The sequence below is a fragment of the Mercenaria mercenaria genome, chromosome 3 (assembly GCF_021730395.1).
Source record: "Mercenaria mercenaria strain notata chromosome 3, MADL_Memer_1, whole genome shotgun sequence".
In the NCBI taxonomy this organism is placed as follows: Eukaryota; Metazoa; Mollusca; class Bivalvia; order Venerida; family Veneridae; genus Mercenaria; species Mercenaria mercenaria.
In genome coordinates this window covers 2,194,993-2,208,199 of record NC_069363.1, presented here as the reverse complement: position 1 = coordinate 2,208,199, position 13,207 = coordinate 2,194,993, and the positions used below count along the sequence as shown (strand labels likewise).

General features: G+C 35.1%; 1 protein-coding gene across 1 annotated transcript; it reads left to right on the top strand.

Annotated features, from left to right (window-relative positions):
* Positions 1 to 8,309: 8,309 nt before the first annotated feature.
* LOC123530415 (DNA ligase 1-like) lies at positions 8,310 to 10,214 on the top strand. The gene has a single exon (XM_045311188.2). It carries the CDS (start codon positions 8,310 to 8,312, stop codon positions 10,212 to 10,214), a length of 1,905 nt encoding a protein of 634 aa, XP_045167123.2.
* The last annotated feature ends 2,993 nt before the right edge of the window (positions 10,215 to 13,207 follow it).

The following is a 13,207-nucleotide window of genomic DNA, read 5'->3' as shown; positions in this document are numbered from 1 at the left end:
GAGAAGTAAACAAACCGGGTATGAATCTAAGGAATCTAAAGGTCGGCACGTATTTTAATTTAAGCCATTTATTATTTAAAATTTGTCATGGATGATAAAACATCCACTAACAATTTTGAGAAATTAAATGTTAGGCAGAGAATTTCATTTTTAGCAATGGGTTGACAACAGACCATAACACTTGTGTCAAATGTTTCGACAGTGTAGTATTTTGCCATATTTTTATATAATTATTTTCAACAATGAACAAAGTTGTGTAATTACAGCAAATTTGAACTTTTTACAGTGATTAGTTGCCAATATTTTAAGTCGGCATCGGAATGCTATGGCAAACGTTATTGATATTGATGGAAATAAAAAAGAAATTTGGAAAACGTTTGCTGATATAGCTGAATATATATTCTTTAAATTATTTTCTTCATTGTTTTTGTCGTTTTTTATCCGTCTAACATTTCTGTACGTTTAATCACAAAATTCCACCATCTCTTAGACATGCGTTTTTCTTACCAAGTATTCCGTTTATTTTAAAACAAATAGTAGAGGTTTTCAAGAGAGGTTGTTCTGCTTTGCGCAATATAAACTGCAACTGCTCGTGTTTTGTAGAAAATATGAAACTCCATATAGAAGATTGATTTTTTCTGACTTTGATTTAGCTGTGATTTATATACTTTCATATGGTCTCCTAGTAATGAAAAATGCACAGCAAGCATCTTTTTATGCACATGATAAATAGTTTAGATGTTGACGGTTTTCACGGCGCTTCTATTTTGCCAATTTTTAGAATGTACATTTGCTATCGTTAAGTTTTCGCCACATATCACAAATCCACAGTAAAGTTAATTCTAGATATTTACCAGGTACGCGTATTGCATGTTTGTAAACATATTTTCAGTTAAACCTCAAGACCTAAACTCGCGATTACATTTATAAATATACGTTTTAAGGATGTAAGACTTTCTGTGTTGCTGTTGGGAGATTTCCTGTAGTGTAATGAAACACGCTTACTTCAGTAAGAATTCTAGGTTCAACTCCTAGCAGGAAACCCTGGCACATAGACATAGAATATCTATGTTTATATCTGTAAAACGTAAGAACTAGCTTGTTGTTATCTAAAATACAAGTAGCTTTAACTTTTTTGGCCAGTATTTTGGTATGTTCTATATTGGCTGAAAGATAAAATATCAGGAACAAATATCACACACACCTCTAAAATTGTTAGAGCACAGTAAACAAACATTTTCAAATAAAAAATTTTTCGTAAGAAACACTTAAAATCTTCCTTTTCCAAAGTGAATTGAGTTTTTATTGGACTGTACTGCATATATCTTAAAATGCGTAGTTATGAAAAAAGCTATTAGTTGTTGTTCCTTCTTAAGGGACATTTATGGTGTCACACTTGACTGAGCAGGTAATGATCTAAGGCATCCGAATTCCAGTAGGGCCTCTTTGTCAATGTGTTTTTACGCATCTTTAAGTCAATCTATAGTGAAATACTAAAACTACGTTATAACAGACCTACAAAAACAATGATATAGTTTATACTATCTAACTCCTAATTCTAACATGTCATAATGTAGAATACAGATTAACTAAATAAATATTCATCATCTAAAAATAGACTCCCGCACAAAAATATCACCTGCTATTATTCTTCTCGTTGCATTCTTTGCTTCCAAAGGTTCTTTTTACCGATTTTATTTCATACCGACTTTTATTATTTTGACATTTAAGTATTAACATCAAAACATATTGTACTCAAAAAGTAATTCGAGTTTTTTTGCTTGTCTGTTAATACTATTTGCACGATACGCACGGTCACCAGATTACAACATTTTAATTACTTCCCTTGTTTTTATCCAAAACTGTATAATGCATTTTTTCTCACTTTATTGAGCTATAAAATGTTTCGAATTGTGTAATTTCTTGCCTCTTGATTAATTGTTTTCTAAGATTCAAGCTGTGAACTTTTTGTACGCATTTTTTTTCAAATCGATTAGTTTCTACTTAAGAATATTTAATGTTATTTCCCACAAACATTTACTTAACTTATAATATTAATCAAACACCTTTAGATGAGCGATTCTACCTAAATATTATCAGCGAACAATAAATGATAACGACCATTTTTCTATCAAAATTTCGGGAACCAGTGTCGACAGCTTTCCTAGTGGCACAGATCATAATTGTTTTATTACAGACCCCTTAAAAAGAATATTTAATACGCGCTAGAAGGAACCTTTTCGTAAGCTAAATCTTCTTTTATTAACCAATGTTGTATATAATTATGCTATGATACATTCACGAATCTACTGTGATATGCAGGATACATGACCACAGATTCCCTCTCTAAATTCAATTATTTTCTCGTATAGGGCAAATCCATTAATTTTACTGTGGACTATATGTCGTTTCTCTGTATATCATTGAAGTATCCATGCACATCGCCGAAGATTACATAGGCGGATGTTGTCTGTAAATTGTATTTTGTACTTGTTACATATACAAATGTTGAGTTATGGTCAATCCGGGGCAAGAGGACGTGATGGCAGCTTATGTTTTCTAACAAAATTTCAAAAACGAATCTGCAACATTTTCATTTTTGTTGTTTTGAGCGACATGTGCAATTTCCCCTTGTCTTATTTTATATCTCTTTGCATTACCATATATAGTGCATATATAATAATTCCATGAACACCCCAATCAAACAGAACATGCAACATTTTAATTTTCAGGCGACCTTTGGTCTTTCGCTTTTCTATTTCATTGTAGCTCATTTTGAGTGTGAAAATCCTTTAAGTGTGAGTGTAAACATAAAAGACGAATACCATTTTTGCTTGAATGTAAAGAAACCAATTATTTTTGTTGCTGCCTTCACTTTCAACTTAAAGTTATAGGCATATGTCATCTTTATTAAACACCCGGCAGAGGAATATACAGGTAAATATTTGGCGTTTTACATCCGTCCATCAGGCAGTCCGAAGTCATATCTCTGACATTGTGTGGATTATTTAAATAAAATATGGTTGAAATGTAAACTACTATAGGGAAACACAACCCTACAGCTGTCAGTTAGATGACCCGAGTCAGACAAACTTTATGGCCGCTGTTATGTATAATTTTCCATTTTATTTAGTTATGCCCATTGTTTACTCGTTTAGGATAAAGCCATTATTTTATCTGAGTACCATACGCCGCTTTTTATGGAATTGCTCACGGTGCATCATTGAAAGGTCCGAGAGCACAGATATTTCTATATTATATTTTAGTACTTATAATTATTATATGTAAATGTTAAAATGTGATAAACCCGGAGCTAGAGGATGTGGACGGTAGCTTGCATTTCCACTATCGTCCAAGAACAGGCTCAATCCACTATTTTACTTGAAGAAGACAAGTTTTACATTAAATCAGAGCTGTTATATTTTGATATTTTCTGATAAGACATTTATGTTATTCAGTTTACAGCTTGGGTGGTTCCAATACACCCGCCTTCATAGCTTTGGATAGTGTATAAATCAACCCTTGGATATTTTTTAAGTTTGATTGACTGTTTCTAATAAATACAATGGCAAGAAAACTAACATACGTTGTTTTTCTTTGCTTCAAACCTCTTAAATAATAATGGAATATACCTGCATGTTTGCTATCATTAATAACATTTATATATGCTAGTAACAGTACTTAACGTAACCCTAGGTGGAATAACTTTTATCAAACCTGTCTTGTTACTTTGCAAAAACTGAGGCAACAAAGAGAGAGTATTGATACATAATTGATCGGTTTCGAACAATTCCGCACTAATCCTGCGTCTTGTCCCAATCGTGTTCCGCAGTTACAGGATAGTGTAAATAGAAGAAATAGCACCAAGTACATATCTAAATACGAAATGGCTATACTATTTATAATATCCAAAGCAAATCAATGCATGTGTTGATAACTATACATAAATACTAAAGAAAAAAATTTAGCATGTACTTAGTGATGTTCTCGTAGAGGGCATATAAATAAAAGTTCAATAAAGGGGGCATACGGAACAGGTCATAAGACAGATGACAAACCAACGCAAACGCAGTGGTTTTTAATGTATGTCTATCTGTCTATCCCGGAATATCAACCTGTCCTGTCACAGACAGCCAGCAAGGAGACCGTAACCACTGTGACACGGCTTAACACAAAACATGCAATGTGTTTCAAAATACACTTTATAATTATAAGGGTAGAACAAATAAGATTGTGTCGTGTTTTCAAGATTAAGAATGGTCAATCTCCTGACTCTAGGAGTCAATATTTTGTGACCCAAGGTTCTGTGGGTTTCGTTTTGAGGAGGCTGCGTTTTTGGTGCGTGGCATTCCCTGTTTGATATTTGTCTTTGTTTTTTTCTGTTCATTCATATAGAACAAGGTCTAGTGACAGTGGGTCTTTTATGCTACTTAGGGTAAAGGCTTCTGTTTGGAGTCATTTATTTTCCTTTTTTATGTTGTAAATTATGGAATATGCTTCCATCTCAAATAAGGAATCTGTCCAGCTTTACTGTTTTCAAAAGTGCTGTTAAGGATTTGTTTTAAATTAGATTACAAGAGCAGAAATTTGTCCCTTTGTGCCAAACTTTGACCTAGTCTTTAATAAAGTGCATTTTTAATTAAATATCTTAAAACTTTAATAATTAACATGGAACATTACAAGTTTCATATAATTGTTACAGGTTAATATTTTACTTGATAGCATTCATAAATAAACTCTTGAAAAGATCGTATGACTTCGTTTTATTTCTCACCAAATGCACTTGTTCCAACTCCAAACGTCGAGTAGCTAGCTGTAGTAACATCATGTACTTATAGTTGTAAGCCGTAGCATTGTAGCTAGGATGCCGTATCAGGTAATACCTCTGTTTACTTATCTAACCTGTGCACTTTATATTTATCCTTTTGTTATGTAAATTACCGGACTGTATCGGCCAATCGATATGCGTAAAATCAATCAGAGCCACCATCGATTGATATTGTACATATCATTGACGTACATGCCATCTTTAATTACATTAAATATATATTATTTCATATATATTTACAGGTAATTTATATTGCATCGTCTTTATTATACATTTTTCTATAATTGTGTATACTTTGATGTAATTCTGTTGTGTAATTAATGCATTTGAATACCTTTATATGTCCTACCTACATGTCTTTGTTAAATCTATTATTAGCATCCATCCGCCATATTTGTTATTGTTTACATTTATTATAAATGTCAAATGAGAGCCACCATCGATTGATATTGTACATATCATTGACGTACATGCCATCTTTAATTACATTAAATATATATTATTTCATATATATTTACAGTTGTCATTACTCGCCGTTAGCCCAGCTAAGAACCCAAACCTCAGATAGAACTTTCAACAATATAACCAGATATATACGCTACATATATAAAACACGAAAGCCACATCTGTAACACTGGCGCCCAAAAAGAAGGAAGCTGGCAGGGGTATGAAACTCAACAACCAAGAACATTATGGATGTACTGTGTAATGGACTACTCATTTTGAAACGGTACCGTTAATTCGTTTATTCGTTCATTCCTTTGCGAATGTACATAATGGCCTTTCTCCATATGGACTATAAAGTGTGCACACGCTAGCTAGCAAGGATCGCCATTTCACCCATCGTCAGACCCCGGGGATAAGATCGTCTTCACTCGACAGGATCTTACACGGATACGACTCATGGATCAAGACTTTTGTGTCATTATATATGACACTATCATGACAGTAGTTCAGAGTTATTTTATATAAACTCTACATATGTGATTCATTGTGTGTTCCACATTGTACCAGTTATTCAGACGGATGCGGTATAACATTTCATTTTTCACTTAATTATTTTGTTATAAATGTTTACACATAATTGACAGGTATTTGTTTACAATATCAACAGTGTAAAAACCGTCCTACATTTTAACCTCTTTTTGCTAGTGGTCAGTTTATTGTATACAGGTAACTGATCTGTCGTCTGTCATATCATTGATAAATTGTATTGTTGTGTGTATTATCCATTATAGTACCTGAGTATTTATATTCATATATCTTATTATTATTGGTGTGTATTATATAAGGATATATTAACACCAGCACTTACACAACTTACTTCTCTAGTACGTAACTATCTGCCTAAAAACAATTAAAGACGTACAGTAGTTATATTAAAATAGAAATTAGTGTAGACCTTGATGACTTAGGTAGGAGATAGTATTTTACCAAAGAAAACCTGTTGTCCTTGGGGGAATCTACCTTTAAGCTCCAGAACATAACTATTTAGTAAAGAAATAATTCAGATACATGATATCAAGTAAACAGAAATTTTATGCATAAGTATGCATGATATTTCATAGAAAAGTATAGCTACGCGTGTAGGTATTTGACAGATTTCCTTTTTACAGTTCTGTAAAAAGTGAAACTTTGACATTTCTGGTACTAGCTGATAAAAAGAAAATTTTGTCAGTTCATTATTGGAATTCCATTGCGGAAATCGCAAAATAGTCAAGGAGCTAGCTTCACGCGATCTAGATCTTGCACGGCGTTTTCGTGAATGATACTACTTATGGAGTATTTGTAAGACGTATTTTTAAGACAAATACTTCGTAATGAGATTTTGATGATGTAGATTGTCAAAAATTTTGTCAATATCTGAAAAATAAATGTAAACTTCCTTAGTTTATCGATAATTTTGTACGTGTTATTGACTGTATCGATTTTCACAGGTATAGGCTTAATGCCCGGTAGAATGGTCGAGAGGTTAGAGGTGTTGACTTATAAATGTAGAAATTGCTAATACCTGTAGGATAGTTGGTTCGAACCGTATAGAGAGTAAGTTTTTTATTAAATAATTTTTATTACAGCAGGATAACCAGACAAGATTTTTTTCAGGATGTAACATATAGATACATATAGATAAATAGTTTGTACTATAAATCAACAATAATAAAATACATAGAGAATAAATGTATATTATTGTTTACATACTGTGTAATACAATAGACTGTTGAACTATATTATGTATATGTATTTGTGTTGAATAATTTAATGTAATATATATACTGTATTTACCATTGATAGAACAATAACATTGCACATACTTAGTAAAATCAAGTATGTTGTGAAGAATTAGGGTCTTCAATGAAATAGTATTAGCATACAAAGGTTATTAGTTACATGAAACTGAATTTGGTACATTTATTTGAAAGTTGTACATGAGCAAGTAGAAGTGAATCAATGTATGGTGTATAAGTAAACACATCTACAAAATAGATACATTGTTCAAGAAGTATGGTGTATGAAATAGACCATAATTAGAAAAGTGAATTTGAAAGAATTGGTTGAATTGTTTCAAAGTGAAATAAGGTGAAATCTTAAAAAGTGTTTTGAAAAGTATGGTGTATGAAATAGACCATAATTAGAAAAGTGAATTTGAAAGAATTGGTTGAATTGTTTCAAAGTGAAATAAGGTGAAATCTTAAAAATTGTTTTGAAAAGTATGGTGTATGAGGTAGGCCATAATTAGAAAAGTGAATTTGAAAGAATTGGTTGAATTGTTTCAAAGTGAAATAAGGTGAAATCTTGAAAAGTGTTTTGAAAAGTATGGTGTATGAAATAGGCCATAATTAGAAAAGTGAATTTGAAATATTTGGTTGTACTGATTAAAGTGAAATAAAGTGACATATTGAAAAAGTGTTTTGAAAAATATGGTGTAGGAAAAAGGCCATACTTAGAAAGGTGAATTTGAAATATTTCGTTGAATTGTTCTGAGGTATAGATAAGGTGATATCCTTGAAGTGCTTTTGAAAAGTACGGTGTATCTAAATTGCCATCACTAGCATTGTGAAATTAGTAGTTGTTCTGGATTACAAGTACAGTGACTTCTGGGAAAGTGTTGTGAAAGGTATGGTGTATCAGAAAGACTAATAAATTGCTATAGAATACTGAATTGAGTATTTGTAACATAAAAGTACTTTGAAGTATTGAAAAGAAGTGACGATTTAGTGGACCTCTTTTGTCATATGACTTGACAGTTAATTGAAATCTACTTGAAAGTGGAATACAAGGGAAATTTTGATTGTATTTTCTGGATAATAAAGTCAAGTGATATTGTAAATGAACTTTCGGATTGGGAAGTCAGATAACAATACATACTGAATTGATGTTATGAACAGACGCATACGATATTGTATATTTGTGAATTCTGTAGTGTTGTTGTTTAGTTGAAGTTGAATACAGCCGAATACACTTACAATTAAATACTTGCAAAATGGCTACAGGAGGAATAAGTGAACGGGAAGATAGACTTAGAAGGAGAAATAGAGAAAAAGAAATGAAGGAATTGACAGAGGATAGATTGAAGGAAATGGAAGCATTGCATGAGACGTCTTTTGATCAAGTTTTTAGATCAAGATTAAGTGACTTTGGGGATAGAAGTACAGATAGAAATTTAACAGATGATAGCATGCGGACACAAGGGATATACCCTGACAGAAGTGATCATAGCACACCATATATGACGGATAGACTTATTGGAGAATCAGTCAGCAGTAGTATGAATCAAACTGAGAGTGATAGAAAGGAAACAGAGAAAAGAGAAAGAAGGGAAAGAAAAGCGGACCCATACAGGATAGGTACGTCAGAGAGTGAAGCTGGTAAGAAATATGATGAAGCTTTGGACTTCACTCTTGATGATTCATTTGATGAATTCAAAAAGAGAATACAGGCATTGAGTGCTTCAGTATTCACAATTGATGAAGTAAATGGCGATGAGGACACACACAGTGTGAAGGAAAAAGAAGCAGGAGAGAGAGTTTTTGATAAAAGACAAACTCTTTTGGCAGAAGAAGAGAAGAAACTCAATGAAAGAGAAATTAAGATAATGGAAAGAGAAAATGAGATGATTAAGAGAGAAAAGTACTTGACAGAAATGGAACAAACGATATTAGGAAAGATGGACAAGTTAGAGAAAGAACACATAAAGATGGAACGGACATTACATTTAAAGGAACAAGAATTCACTTCATATATGAAAGAGACACAAAAGAAAATGAACGACAAAATAGACAAGTTAGAAACGTGGTACCAAAGAAAGGAGAGAGAGATTAAAGAAAAGGAACTAGCGATAGAAAAAATGAAAGATGAAGGGCGAGAAAAGCTTGAGCATAAACCAGAAAGGACTGACACAAAGAAAAAGTCAGTAAGAATAGATACAGACACAGATACAGAGGATGATACAGATCATATTGAAGAGTCTGATAGACGGAGGCAAAGAGCTAATAAAGGCCTAGACAATCTGAACCTGAAACTGAACTTAACACCGTTTTCAGGAATGGAGCCAGTGCCTCGTAATGAAGCTACCTTTGAAGAGTGGAAGCTAGAAGTAGAATGCGTGAAGGCAATCTATTCAGAATTAGTAGTAATTCAGGCTATAAGGAAAGCCCTTAAAGGACAAGATAAGAGAATCTTGCTTCACCTAGGCCCTTATGCATCTGTAGAAAGGATAGAGAAGAAATTAGAAGATGCTTTTGGAAATATTGCAAGTAAAGACAGTATACTTTCACACTTCTTTCTTGCAGAACAGGAAGTCAATGAATCTATAGTAGAATGGGGTCTAAGACTAGAGGATATGCTCTTGCAAGCATCAAGGAAAACAAGGATTGAAGAAAAGGAGAAGGAAGATATGTTAAAAAGAAAGTTCTGGAGAGGCCTAAGAAATGAAGAGTTACAAAATGCAACAAGAGTTCATTTCGAAAGTGATATATCGTATGAACAATTACGAAAACAAGTAAGGTCAGAAGAATTTGAAATGAAAGTACAAAAGGAAAGGAAGGATAAGAAAGAGAAGCCTCCAACAAATAAAGCTAAACAATCAGCATTGAACTTTCAAGATGATGAAGGAAAACAGATGATGAAACTCCTGATAGAAAAGATGGAACAGTTGGATCAGAAAGTCAATGATTTAAAGAAGGAAAATGAACAATTGCAGAAGAACAGAGAAACACCACAAAGAGACAAGGAAGGATACAGATATAACAGAGGTCGAGGATACAACAGAGGAAGATGGAACAGAAGAGGAGGAAGAGGACAAGATACACAACAAGGACAAAGCTCAAATGAGAATAACAAGAAACCTGACAAAACAGCCGGTTTAAACGAGAAAGGTTCTTCATGAACGGAGGCTTGAAGAACTCTCAAGAAAAACCTCCAAAACAAAGTTGCAATGTATTTGATCGGTTAGTTGGACATTCAAATGAAAACAAAGTTTTCTTAAACGGTATTGAAACATCATGTCTTGTTGACACAGGATCAATGATCACAACTATCTGTGAAGATATGTTTGATCAATTAAGTCCAAACCCAGAGTTACATGGCCTCGAGGAATTTATAGTAAGAGGACCAGATGGCAGTGCATTACCATATATTGGTTACATTGAGGCTACTATCAACATACCTGGTATTAGAAATAAAGACATAGATGTTCCAATACTTGTTGTTCCAAACACAGACTATAACTTAGATGTACCAGTTATAGTTGGAACAAATGTTTTGAAATTTGTCTCAACTAATGATGAAGACAAACTGTCTAAAGAATGGAAATCGGCTGCTTCAACAGTTAACTGTAGACAGTCTGTTGGAACAGTGCGGTCTACTAATGACAGAGACATTACTGTGCAACCAAATGAAACCATTGTTTTGTCTGGCTTTGTCAGAAAGAGTGACAACATATCATCCGCCATCACAGAGCAATCAGAACAGGCATCAAGTAGAATAGGTGTATGCCCAAGAGTAGTAAAACTTGATAAACCTGGGTCATCAGCAAGGGTACCTGTAAAAATTTTCAACATGTCAGCTAAGACCATCAAAATTCAACCGAAATCTGTTCTTTGCGAATTGAATGAAGTTAAAGTCTTACGAAACTGGGATCCAGAAACCATCAAACCTACTGTAAATCCAGAAAGTAACAACAAACAACAAGATCAGCAAGCATTTATTGAAAACTTAAAACTGAATGTCGACCATCTTGAACCTGTGCAGCAAGAACAGCTGAACAATCTGTGTTACAAATGGAGAGATGTTTTCTCACAAGGTCCATTGGACTTAGGAAATACAGATCTCGTAAAACACAGTATTAAGCTGAAAGATGAACAACCGTTCAAAGAGCCATACAGGAGAATACCTCCCGCTATGTTCAATGAAATAAGAGAACACCTACAAGAGATGTTGAATATGAACGCAATACGTCCTTCACATAGTCCTTTCTCCTCCAACGTTGTGATTGTCCGTAAGAAAGACGGGTCAATACGTTTCTGTCTGGACTACAGAAAACTCAACAGCCGTACACACAAGGATGCTTATGGCATTCCTAGGATTGACGACACACTGCATCTTCTCTCTGGTTCAAAATTTTTCACAAAGCTCGATTTGAAGGCAGGTTATTGGCAGGTCGAGATGTCTGAGGAAGATAAAGAGAAGACAGCATTCCAGGTCGGAAATCTTGGATTCTTCGAGTGTAACAGGATGCCATTTGGCCTATGCAACGCGCCAGCAACCTTCCAGAGACTGATGGAGCGTTGCATGGGCGACATGAACCTCCAAGAATGCTTGATTTACTTGGACGACATCATCATCTTCTCTTCATCTATTTCGGAACACCTTCATCGTCTGGAAGCCGTCTTTAGCCGCTTGAAGGAGCACAACCTGAAATTGAAAGGTTCAAAATGTGAGTTTATGAGAACAGAGGTTACTTACCTGGGTCACGTCGTCTCTGATGAAGGCATCAAAACAGATCCAGATAAGATTGACGCAGTCCGGAACTGGCCTGTTCCTAGGAATGCAAAGGAAGTAAGGAGCTTCCTTGGCTTTGCTGGATACTTCCGGAAGTTTGTTCCTGGATTTGCTAGCGTTGCCCGTCCCCTGAATGAACTGCTTGTTGGAGCTTTCACGGACAAGGGCAAGAAAGTAGCCAAACGTGTTCCTTTTGAATGGAAAGAATGTCACCAGGAAGCGTTTGACAATATAATAAAAAGACTTACCTCTGCACCAGTTCTCGCTTACGCGGACTACTCCAAACCTTTCATCTTGCACACCGATGCATCGATTAGCGGACTAGGGGCAGTCCTTCTCCAGAAGCAGGATGATGGAGTTGAGCGTCCCATTGCATATGCCAGCAGGAGTCTGAAGCCCTCAGAACGAAACTACCATTCAAGTAGACTTGAATTTCTCGCTCTTAAGTGGGCAATCACTGAGAAATTTCATGACTACTTGTACGGAGCTAAGTTCGAGGTGCTTACAGACAACAACCCATTGACCTACATCAAGACTACGGCCAAACTTGATGCTACTGGACATCGTTGGGAAGCAGCACTTGCTAACTACGACTACAGCATCAGTTATCGTAGTGGCAAGAAAAACGTTGATGCTGATGCGCTCTCCAGACAAGTTACCCCAGATGATAATACAACTGAAGGAGATGCAAACATTGTGCATATAGAAAACGAGGTAGTTGGGGCCATGCTCAATATGAACCACTGCAGTACTCCTTTCACAGTCGATCCAGATACTGATGATGCTACAGACTCTGAGACACTCAACAATGATATTCGAGATGATCTATTTAAATCATATGCTTTGAACAAGCAGGACTGGATCTCTGGACAAGACGCAGATCCTACAATTTCAGTTGTTAGGACAGCAGTTTCACTTGGCAATCACCCCTCTGCAATCGACATGAAAGACTGTCCCGCCACAGTGAGGAAATACTTCCGCAACTGGAAACAGTTAGTACTGAAAGACGGAGTTCTTCATCGTAGAACTACAGTTCGAGGAGAACATGTCGACCAAGTTGTAGTTCCGGAATCTGCCAGAATTGTCCTTTTTCAAGCTCTTCATGACGACATGGGCCACCAGGGAAGGGATAGAACTACCAGTCTGTTCAAACAGAGGTTCTTCTGGCCAGGTATGGATTCTGACATTGCGAAGTGGGTGAGACAGTGTGATAGGTGCATTCGCCGTAAGATATCACCTACTTTAGCTACAGGGTTGGTAAACATCACTTCTTCGGCGCCGATGGAATTGGTGTCTATTGACTACCTGTCGCTGGAGGTATCTAAGGGCGGCTTTGAGAATGTACTTGTCATAATGGATCACTTCACTCGTTATGCTCAG